Source organism: Periplaneta americana, chromosome 5 (genome assembly GCF_040183065.1).
Source record: "Periplaneta americana isolate PAMFEO1 chromosome 5, P.americana_PAMFEO1_priV1, whole genome shotgun sequence".
NCBI lineage: Eukaryota > Metazoa > Arthropoda > Insecta > Blattodea > Blattidae > Periplaneta > Periplaneta americana.
Window position 1 is genome coordinate 1,325,047 of NC_091121.1, and position 12,319 is coordinate 1,337,365.

At 36.1% G+C, this 12,319-nt stretch overlaps 1 protein-coding gene across 4 annotated transcripts in view; it reads left to right on the forward strand.

Annotated features, from left to right (window-relative positions):
• Positions 1-12,319, forward strand: part of LOC138699411 (uncharacterized) — a 169,309-nt gene that overhangs the window by 67,360 nt on the left and 89,630 nt on the right. For all 4 annotated transcript variants that reach the window (XM_069825276.1, XM_069825274.1, XM_069825275.1 and 1 more), the window contains one exon: positions 4,684-4,826. In XM_069825276.1, the coding sequence (XP_069681377.1) occupies positions 4,684-4,826 (143 nt within the window). The remainder of the gene's footprint in view (positions 1-4,683; positions 4,827-12,319) is intronic.

Below are 12,319 nucleotides of genomic sequence, written 5' to 3' on the forward strand. Positions count from 1 at the left end.
ATTATTGTGAAAAATGTTTCTTAAATTCAACATACATATTAGTAAATCCCACCCAGATATTCATCGAGAACGTCTCATTCGTAAACAACCCCGATGTTCAACCACCGTGTGGAAGAACAATTCCAATAATTTAACTAATAATTCTGAAAACCACTCTACTGCTAATACAAGTCCTTTATCCTTCTACAAACAAAATCTTTCTACTTGAAATGATAAATTTAGCGCACAGTTATCCGACAATGTGTTTGATGATGTGACACAGCAATTCCTGATTTTCTTATCCGAAGCAATTGATTATCTACCTGGACCCAAACATCCAACCAGGAAATATTACGAAGCAAGAAAACTAAAGAAAAATTTAAATAACCAGAGGACTTACAGCAGATCCACTAACCCAGAAAGAGCCACAAAACGAGACCGACAGAAAAGAAAAAACAGATTTCTTTATGAGAAAACACAATTTGATTACTTCAATCAACGGCGGAAAGCAATAAGAACAGTACTGAGTCAAAATAAACCAACGTGCAAATTAGATGTCAGCGAGATGCAACAACTTTACAGTTCAAATTTTTCTCAACCAAATAACAATATTCGATCAGAATATCCATCCCATTACACCGAAGCAGAAATACTCGAATTAGATGAAACATTCCAGAAATCTATCACCAAGTCAGAAGTTGCGCTTTCAATATCTCGAATCGCGGTGGACACCGCTCCTGGCCCAGACCACGTCCTGATGAGAGTTCTGAAGGATGATACTGCTGGAGAAATCATCTCCTCCATAGCTACAAGAATGCTCCATATTGGGCACGTACCTCCATGCTTCCAGACCGCAAGAAGTGTTCTCCTTTATAACTCTGGTGACAAAAATGACTTTAAAAACTGGAGACCAATTACTATTTGTTCCGTGTTACGTAGGGTAATTGAATGTGTCCTCGATAAATGCCTTCGGGAATACATAAAATTCAATCCTCATCAGAGGGGATTTACACATTCTCCAGGAACAATAGTTAATACATCCCTTCTCAGGTCCACTTCAATGTCCGCAAAATCTAATAAATGTGATGCAACTCTCGTTTTCCTTGACGTTAGTAAGGCATTCGATAATATCGGGCACTTGTACCTATCAAACACATTAGATAGCTTGGTTATTCCAAGCTTGTTGAAAACGTTAATTTTGAAACTTCAACTAAATAATTCCACTAGAGTAGAAAACAATCATAAAAAAACTAATCCCATTGGTTTGCGAAAAGGAGTTATGCAAGGATTGCCCCTTTCACCCGCATTATACAATCTATGTACTGATCACATCCTTAATGAAATGTCAGAAGACTCGATCGCTGCCAAATAAGGTTTCAATCTTGTTTCAGGTTTAAAACCTATTACTGTACTTGGTTTTGCAGATGATACTGTTATCATAGCTAAAAACAAAAACTCTGCTTTAGAACTCACAAGGATGCTATTGATCGTTTCAAAGCTATTGGTTTAGATATAACTTACTTACAAATGGCTTTTAAGGAACCCGAAGGTTCATTGCCGCCCTCACATAAGCCCGCCAGCGGTCCCTATCCTGTGCAAGATTAATCCAGTCTCTATCATCATACCCCACCTCCCTCAAATCCATTTTAATATTATCCTCCCATCTACGTGTCGGCCTCCCTAAAGGTCTTTTTCCCTCTGATCTCCCAACTAACACTCTATATCCATTTCTGGATTCGCCCATACGTGCTACATGCCCTGCCCATCTCAAACGTCTGGATTTAATGTTCCTAATTATGTCAGGTGAATAATACAATGCGTGCAGTTCTGTGTTGTGTAACTTTCTCCATTCTCCTGTAACTTCATCCCGCTTAGCCCCAAATATTTTCCTAAGCACCTTATTCTCAAACGGTTTAGATATAAATGTAAATAAATCTGTAGCTATTAATATTTCTCGCGGTAAATTGCATCCAAATCAACTAAACATTTCTGATGACACTACTATCACATGCTTAACTGCAAATGAGCATGTACGCTACTTAGGTGTTAATTTTTCTGATGTTTGTATATTCGATTCCCAAACCGTTTTAAACGACCTGAAAACTAGATTAGATTTGCTAATTTCGTCTCCTTTATTACATCCTGATCAAAAGTTTTGTATATTAAATTCCTCAATTTGCCCATCATTAATCTACACATTTCAGACAATACCCTTGAAAACAATACCCAATACTTTTTTAGATAATGCTGATAAAATTATTAAAAGCACTCTGAAAGAAATTTTGCAACTACCAGCTGACACACCCGATTCTATGATATATACACATCGTAAATATAAAGGTCTTGGTCTTTTTAAGGTATGCTGGGAATCCATGCTACAACACATTAACGGCTTAAGGGTATTACACAAAACTAATGATCCTTACATTACTTCCACTAGGGACCTTATTGAGGAGAGTAAAACATGTTTAAAGAGCCTTAAATTAACTCCTGCTAATTCTTTTTTAAATAATCGTGAAAATTTTGTGGACTCTCGAAAAGTTAGAGATGCTTTAAGAGACAAAGAATTTGAAAATTGGTGTACATTGTAACAAAAGGGTAAAGGAGTGATTCTTAACAAAGAGTTCCCCCCAGCAAACAGCTGGATAAGAAATCACAAAGGTCTAACGCTCTCAGAATGGATAGACGCCCTTAAAATGATAGGCTATGTCGCTCCGGTCCGAGCTGTACTGGGTAGAAGTCGGAATGGTACCCGCTGTAGGCGCTGTCTCAGCGAGATTGAAACTCTTCCCCATATCCTTGGCTTCTGCCCCTATAGTGAGGCCCTTCGCAACATCCGTCACCATGCTGTCTGTTCTATGCTGGCCGAGGCACTGAAGGAAGTAGGGTTTACAGTCCATCAAGAGGTGCAGGGACTAGCCACACAAGGAAGTGTTCGGCGAATTGATATCATTGCCATTAAGAACAACTCGGCATATATTCTTGATCCCACCATCAGATTTGAGACACATGCAGATCAACTGCATGAGGTGGACAGTGAAAAGAAACGGATCTATGAACCAACAATCCCGTTCTATAAAGATAAATATAGCCTGTCCCACATTGATGTGATAGGTCTGATGGTGGGAGCACGAGGTACCATATCCTCCTTCTTTGCCAACACATGTAAAAACTTGGGCCTAACACACAGCATTGTGAAGGAAATAGCCATTAGTGCCCTCAAAGGATCGGTTCAGATATTGAGAAATCATTTGTATGGGAGTGATAATGGAAATTTCAAATTATCTTAACCGATGGCTGTTAATTGGTTTAGATATCAATGCCAATCAATCCGTACTATTATTTTTCTCGTGGTATATGGCATTCAAATCATTCTAACCTATCTGATGATATTTCCTCCCCCTTTCTTAACTGTAAATGATCACAAACGCTACTTAGGTGTAAATTTTTCTGACATTTTGCATATTCGATTTCCTAACCGTTTCAAATGTATATCATTTTACCTTTTAGGTGTGTTTCCAAATTGTATGTAATATGCTTTATCAAATCTGGCAACCTTTCCATAAGGGAAGCTAAATTTATTATTATATATAGATATATATATATACATATACACACACACACACGAATAGTATCCGGTATCTTATATAATTTATAATGATGCACGTGACTAGAAAAATCTACAGTACATCAAATTTGTTTAAGTGATAAAATTACTATTATTGTAAATGAAAACTCACCGTTCACTATCTCGCGATATTTTGAAGAAACACTTATTTGAGTGGCTGTCCTTCTTATTTCTATAATTCAAATATTCACACTTCACATACGATGGCATCTTTCACAGTACACAACAGATACAAGACAAATCAAGATGTCTTCCTTCTCCTTCGGTTCTTTCTTTCACCTTCCTACCTTAACAGGACTGACAACTTAAACCAAAAGCACGCATGCTCATTGTCCATTTCTTGGCATCTGAATTCAGTGCCGGAATGTTGGTAAGAAACGATGGTAGCGTTCGTAGTGTCGGTTAAAAGAGTTAGCGGCGATTGAACCCCTCTATTATATTTAAGTCCTCTTGGTCTGGAATCAATACTCCATTTCATATAGAAATATGAGAACAAATGGATGAGCCATTTGCAATGTATGAGATCCCCTAGAATCCCAAAAGCTATGCTTCACTATCAGTCCCATTGGAAGAGATCTCTGGTACGTCCCAAAAAGAGCTGGGGAGAAAATTCCTCTTTATTATGAGATTGTAATGGCCTACAACTTGTATGGATGATGATGAAGTAGAGGTGTTTGGGAATGCTTCTTGTAGCAAAAGCATAGTGTGGTGGTTTTGGTTTTTGCACACCCACACTGCATATGCAAGGAATTTATCGCCATTGGGTACAATTTAAGAGAAAAATATTATATGCTGACAAACATTTCAGAATATTATTGTTTTACAAAATATCTTAATTTGGGGCTTTATACCTGAAAATGTGCTACATTACATACTCAGCAGTCTCTTATGTACAGGAACACCTGAAATATGCAAAAATATGTAGAATTGATTTTGAACATTCTGCATTACAGCTGTTTAAAATGATTTTACATCACTTGCAAATGGACAGTAAAATATGCAGTTGCATATGACTCCTCACCCTATTAATATGCCATTCAATGAAAGCCTGTGAATGCAGTTAATTTTGCTTGCAGGCTACCCAGGACCATTCGAGGCCTTGTGTGTTATCCCGCAGCTCCCACATCAGCAGAAGATGAGGAGGAGGAGGAAACAACGAAGAGTTGCTGCTGTTCATGTTTGAGATATATATTTTATGGGCTTTGTAGTCGTTTTATGCGTAAGTAGTTATAAATTGTATGTCTAAAGCCATTTTTCAGATAGATCGCCCTCAGCCTGTTCTTATATTTCCCTCCCCACTTGTTCAAAGTTGAGCTGTTACAGTAGTAGTGAATTATGTGCACTCCTTAATGTTACCAACCATTAAATCTTTCATTTTGTTTGGCGATCTCTCTCTTTATGTGCTAAAAATGTCTGAATCTCATGCTCCGTCCCTAGGTTCCACTCAATGCGGCGATAATTAAGCACATGTGGTCGAATTTTCCATTTAATTCCTTCGTTTTCCGATAGGCACAACATGCTTAGAAATGTTTGGAGCTGTAGGCATATTATAAATTAATCATATTTTTATGGCCATGCAACAGGAAAGGGGTGTACGTTTTTCTTGGTTCTTCTTGTTTTAACACTTCGTCCCAAGAAATTTCTTTTCTTTTGCTGCCACTAAAGTGCACTGAAATTAATCTGTGAATGGCAACAGACTTACTGCAAGCTAAACTCATGCATTTCCTTTGTTTTCTTGAATATAGTTAGTAATTACGAATGTTCTAGAATTTTTAAAGATTATGTGGTATTTTGTTGGAAAGTATATTCAAAGACCATGTTGGGTCCAATAAGCTGTGAGAAATTCCAAAAGTTTTATTAATATTACAATAACATAAATGTTTTATTTTAACATTTTGATGAATGTTTTCGGTTCAAGGAACCATCATTAGATCCCCAATTAACCTACAAAATCTTATGAACGAAGTATTATAAACAATCGGTGAAACCATGGGTTTTATAAAATAGATTCGGATGCATAATGAATTATGATATCACATATTGAGTCACAAGTAAGTGAGTAAAATTCATAATAGTACCATAAAACAGTAAAAACTGTATGTACAAGAATAGAATTGTTAAAAAGTAAATGATCAGTCCACTTTTATGAGTATAAGATTAAGCTATATAAATAGCATAAGCACCATTCAATGTGACTGCATAACAAGATTAACATGAAGGCTGCATTTACAAATGTCAGATCGATATGCTGATGCGAATTGGCAGAGTAGTGAAGAGAGGTGAATATGCAGCTTCATGTGTGGTAAGACTGGAGTAACACTTGAGACATGCGTGGTCTTGTAATCTGAAAGTATGTACAAATTCTTATTTACGATATTGAAAGGATTAATAATGAAAATTATTTATGATTTGTAACCAAATGATGTTAATTCACGAAACACGAAAAGAAGGGGGGCAACCAATTAAATAAAGAAATTACTTACCTAGACGGAGCAAAAGAAAATATATCCGTTCTTGTATAAAGTTCAGCCACAAATGTTGACGAACGTTGCGCTTACAAAAGGACTAAGTAACATCAAATTGAAGGGTGGGGGGGGGGGAAGAAGCATATTGGAGTATCGGAAGTCATGTGTGTAAGGAGAAATTAAATTATAAAGCAGACTATGTATGTTTGGGAATTGCTCATTCAGAAGGGATAAACCATTATTTAATGCTTGTGAAATATAACATTCTTCAGCAATATGTATATGTGGATTGTCACCCATAGGATGAATGACCTGTAGTGTATTATTTATATTGGTTAATTCATGACCTTGTTCTGTCAGATGGGTTGCAAACTTTGATATTCGTTTACTGTATTTGAAATCGGAAACATTTTCATTAAACTGGGTTGGTAATTTCTGTGTGTTTGACCAATGTATTTGCTAGGCCAATTTTTCCATTGTAGCATATATATGCCACTATTTTGAAGTCGATCTCTATTATGAAATTTTTTATTAGGTATGACGTTATTTAATTTATTATTAGTGCAGAAGGCTATATTCATATTGTGTTTTTTGAAGAAGTTGTTCAATTGGTTAGAAATCGGTCCAAAGTAGGTCATGCTTGTCCATGTTTTTAGGGGTTATTGGTTCAAGAAACGTGTGTTGAGTTTTTTGTAAGTTGTTGTTACGTTTTAGGAGGAGGCTGTCTACTGTATGTTTTTGGAAACCATTATCTTGGGCTAAACAGATAATATAATTATATTCTTTATTATAATTAGATTTACTTAGTGAAATAGTTAATAATCTATCAATGAGGAAACGAAATTTACTAATTTTATGAGTTTCTGGGTGGTTAGAAAGGCTGTGTATAGAATGATTAGTGAAGGTTGGTTTCCAGTATGTGTCAAAATTAAAACGGAAATGTTTTATAAAAGTTTTGAGGTCTAGAAAGTTTATTGATTGGTTAACAGCTGACTCGGAGGTGAACTTTATGATAGGGTGTAAATCATGAAAGGAATTGGTAATATTTATTTATTTCTCTAATGGCATGGAACATTAACAAATAGTCATCAATTGTCCATCTGATTCATTATCTTAATCCTGGCTTCCCAATAGTTTCTGTTCTGCGAAGGGCCAGGCATCACATTAAGTGGGCCCTGTGCATATCTTCATCCAGATTACAGAGCATGCAGGTGGGCGTTTGAAGTAACCCAAACTGATAGAGCTTCTTGTCTTGGCCATGTAAAAAAGTCTTCCAGTTTGATTCTAAACTCATGAGGTATTGTTCCTTCATTTGTAGAGTTTAGAGCAGTGGTATGATACTGATTTGAAGCAACTAGTGAGCATGGCAGCTTTTTCCCTAATGTATCTGCCTGTTCATTGCCAGAAATGTGACAGTGTCCAGGGATCCACAGGAGCTAATTTGAGTTTCCTCAGTGTCTCGCAGCAGTCATGAATCTCCACTGATGCAGCAGCTCAATGGATTCTATGGCAGATCTTGAATCACTCAGGAGGACAGTCTTGGAGAATTTTCCAAGATGCAGTAGAAGTTGGTTTAATGCTGTTTGAATGGCTTGATTTCTCCATCGAACGCTGTTTTGAATGATCCGATGGATTTGTAAATAGTTGTTGTTGTTTTCTAATGCCAGGCATTTGACAATAAAGTCATTTGACTTCTTGCACTCCAATATTTTTCAAAGGTATTATCATGGCCAGCCACTGAAGCACAGATTTTGAGGTGTTACGAATCCATTTCTTGGTTTGAGTTGCACAAAGGGCAGTTAGGGGACTGATATATTCCAATTCTATGCAGGTGTTTGGCCAAACAGTCATGGCCTGTTGCCAATCTAAATGCAGCTACAGACGATTTTCGTGGTAAATCGGGAATTAACTGTGGATTATGATGCAGAGAGTTCCATTTTTTCCCTTGAGATTGTGTTATCAAATTTTGTTTGTTGAAGTCTAAGTATGTAGATTTAATAAATCTTTTCACAGAGTAATACGTAGATTTAGTAACAGGTCTGTAAGTAGCAGTGCTTTGCTAAAGCATCCGCATTCTAGTTTCCCAGGATTCCACAATGGGATGGTATCCATTGGAATACAATTCTTTTATTGAGTGATATTAATTGAGAGAGCATTTTAGTTATTTCTGCTGTTTGAGATGAAGGTGTGTGTTTAGATACGATTGATAGAATAGCTGCTTTGGAGTCTGACAATATAACTGCATTTTTAAATTTATTGATGTGGCATAGAAGATTCCTGAGACTTTCACTTATTGCAATGATTTCTCCATCAAAACTTGTTGTTCCATACCCAAGAGATCTATAAAGTGAGAAGAGACAGCACGTAACACCTGCACCGGCACCTTGTTCTCTGGAGATCAAGGATCCATCGGTGTATAAATGAAGCCAGTTTTGTGGAGGGTACCTAATATTAATTGTCTCTAAAGACAATTGTTTCAGTATTTCAGTGTTTACTTCTGATTTCAGTATTTCTTCTGTTAAATTTAGATTTATAAAAAATGAAGATGTAGCTGTATATCCCTGCTCCTGCATTTGGGTAACCATGTATTTGTGAGCCATCTGTGTATATTCTGAGCCATTCGGGTTCTGGGTATTTACTGTTGATAGTCTCCAAGGCCAAAAGCTTTAGACTCATTGTGTCTGTTCCTTTTTTAAAAACACTTTGGTTTAGGTCTGTGAAGCAGTCATGGAATTCTATTTCAGTTGGATTCTGTATCATGGGTTGGGGTTCATTTGATATAATTGAATATTGTTCTTTTAGCTTACGTACTTTCTTCACAAATCCATGTTGTGTTTTGGGGTTTCTTTCTTATTTTCGTATTTGTACCAGTATTGACCATCCGATAGTCTGATTAGCTCTTCATACAACAGCATGGATCTCTCTGAGGGTCAACATGGCATCCACAGCAGTTATTTTTACAGTCTTAGAGTCGACCAATTGTGTGTTTTACATTCCAGGAAGAACATACTTTTGATATGTAGTGCTTAAAGTTGAGCAAGCACATTCCCATTTGCATCCTGGAAGGCGTTTTAGGATCCTCAGTTGGTTTGAAGTTTGGGAGCTAATTTTCTCCACTTGTTGTTTCCAGGATAACTTATTATCAAAGGTTACGCCCCAGTCACCTCCCAGTCAGCTGTTAACTGATCAATAAACTTTCTAGACCTCAAAACTTTTATAAAACATTTCCGTTTTAATTTTGACATATAATGGAAACCAACCTCCAATAATCATTCTCAACATAATCTTAAGGCTGAGTTTTGAAGAACAGAAATTTTTTGTAGATGAGTTGCTGATGCTCCTCCCCATATTTCACATCCACAGGTCAATTTTGATCGTATATAAGCATTATAAAACAGACGCATTCCAAAATATCAAGAAAGTTATTTCATACCATGTTCATCCTCCTCCAGTCTTGACACTGAATTGCTAGCTATTGATGCTGCTCTTCAGTGTGTTACTCAAATTCCTGAAAAATCTATTTCCATACTTACCGACTCTAATTATATAATTAAATATGTACCAAACCTATGTGCACATAGAATTATTCCACTTCGGAAACAACTAAGTAAACTAAAAGAACTCCAAAAGGAAATAACATTTCAATGGATACCTAGTCATTGTGGTATACCTGGAAATGAGAAAGTTGGTAATATTGCAAAACAGGCAACATACCGTATTTACAACCAAGACCTCTTCAAGTGGTATCTCTATCCGTGCTTTTGCTTCAGTGAAGTCTCATTTTACAAACCTATGGATCAACAATTGGCTCTCTTCTGACAAAGGAAAAATTTTACAGTCTGTACAAAAGAAACCAAATGACCTGGAAATGTACAAAAACTTGCCCTAACAAGAGCCAGAACAGATCACATTGTCACTCAATTATACCTACACCGATTTCACATTTCTGATAATCCTACTTGTCTGTGGTGTAATAATCATGATGAAGATCTGGAACACATTCTTCTATACTTCCATCCATAAACCACAAAAGAAGTAAATTAAAATCATCAGTACCAGTTGCAGAAGACACAGCCCTGCAGTATATATTGACTACACCCCAACTCTGGCTACTAGCAACAGGCATCTATAATGAACACCGATCAAACTACCCCTCATTTCTCGTGTGTGTGTGTGTGTACGTGTGTGTTTTTTTTTTTGCTCTAGATTTCACAATGAAGTCGTCATCCTTCTTGCTTCCCCACATTTACAATAAAAAAGTGGTCTTCCAATGGATCCCGGCCCACTGTGGACTGAATGGTCACGAGAAAGCAGATATGTTAGCAAAGAAAGGAACTAAAATCAACTTAAAAACAGATTACAATAAGAAGTTTGATGACACAAGATGTGATGCACATTTATGAACCTTTTAGCTGTCACTTTTAAAGCTCTGGTGCACATAGTTTTTAAATTACACTAAACTTTGTTTGAAATTTCTGGTAACTTTAATTGTTTGCTTTATTCTCACACAAAATAGTTAATAACTTTATATCTCCGGAACTATTAATGTTATATGCATGATATTTGAAACACACATTCTTAGGCTATTAGGAAACTTTTCTGTGTAACAGAGATTTGTTATTTTGTTACTTACTTACTTTTGGCTTTTAAGGATTCCAGAGGTTCATTGCCACATTTACATAAGCCTGTCATCAGTCCCTATCCTGAGAAAGATTAATCCAGTCTCTACCATCATATCCCACCTCCCTCAAATCCATCTTTATATTATCCTCCCACCTATGTCTCGGTATCTCCAAAAGTCTTTCTCCCTTCGGCCTTCCAACTAACACTCTATATGAATTTCTGGATTCGCCCATATGTGCTACATGCCCTGTCCATCTCAAACGTCTGGATTTAATGTTCCTAATTATGTCAGGTGAAGAATACAATGTGTGCAGTTCTGCATTGTGTAATTTTCTGCATTCTCCTATAACTTCATCCAGGGGCGTATTTTGCGGGCTACCGGGGCTACCGGCGGTAGCCCAAGGAAATTACAAAAGAAAAAGTTTATAATATAACATAATGTAATAATTTTGTATTATTAGTTTTACCATAGTAATTAAAATTAAAGTAATTGTTAGATATATTTTGTGTAATAATAGGGTCAGCGGTAGCCCAAACCCTTTAACCAGTATACGCCTCTGACTTCATCCTTCTTAGCCCCAAATATTTTCCTAAGCACATTATTCTCAAACAACCTTAACCTCTTTTCCCCACAGTGAGAGTCCAAGTTTCACAACCATGTAGCATACGTTTTTAGAAAAGTTTTTATGACCCTTAATTTTGCAGGTGTCTATGATCACAATAATTACAAGCTACAAATCTCTTTCAGTATATTTAGTCATGGATCTAAACCAGGGACAATCGTGTTCACATTGATTTCATGCAGGCATTGCCCCTGTAGTTTAAAAAACCCTTCATGCTCTTCTGTTTGATGGGTTTTCTATCAGGACTTTTAAAACAGTGCATAATGAATTATTATTATTGACGTAACATGATATGGACATAGATTTTATAATAAATGTTTAATGATGAATTTCTGTGAAGTTACATAGTAAAAAGGCAATATGAATACTGTATAATTTATGAATCTGGTATACAGTAGGTTACCTTTTTTATAATCATTAACACTTTTGTTAAATGTAAATAACATGCAAAACAGACATTTCAAATAATATTACTGATGTAACATTCACTTGTTACTGACATAATCACTGCAAATTACATTTATCTCTGTTTAACTTATGGAAGAAATTTATCGTATTTAAATTACGATCAGAACAGTAAAAATAAGTATTAGAATATAAATGGACGATTCTCCTGGACTTAGTAGATATTGTAGAGTTTTCCAAGACGATATTGTACACTTTTTTGACAAACAGAATGTGGAAATATTCTGTTCTTCGCTGTGCATGGCATCTTCCAATATGATTCTGTTGAATGTTAATGCTGCACCTTTTACATGTTACACATCATCAGTGACCAATGCATATGATTTTGTACTGTTTAAAGTATTCAAAACAGCTGAAAATGTGATAATACCCTTGTTGACTCAATGTGTGGACATTTCATCCTTGTGTTTTATTCCAACATTTTCTGCAAAATCTTTTTGTAATAGCCTACAGCATGTTAGGTTGTAAGATTTCCTTTCAGATATTTTATTTCTTGCAGTTGTGTTTTTGCATAGAAACATAGTTTGCATAAACCC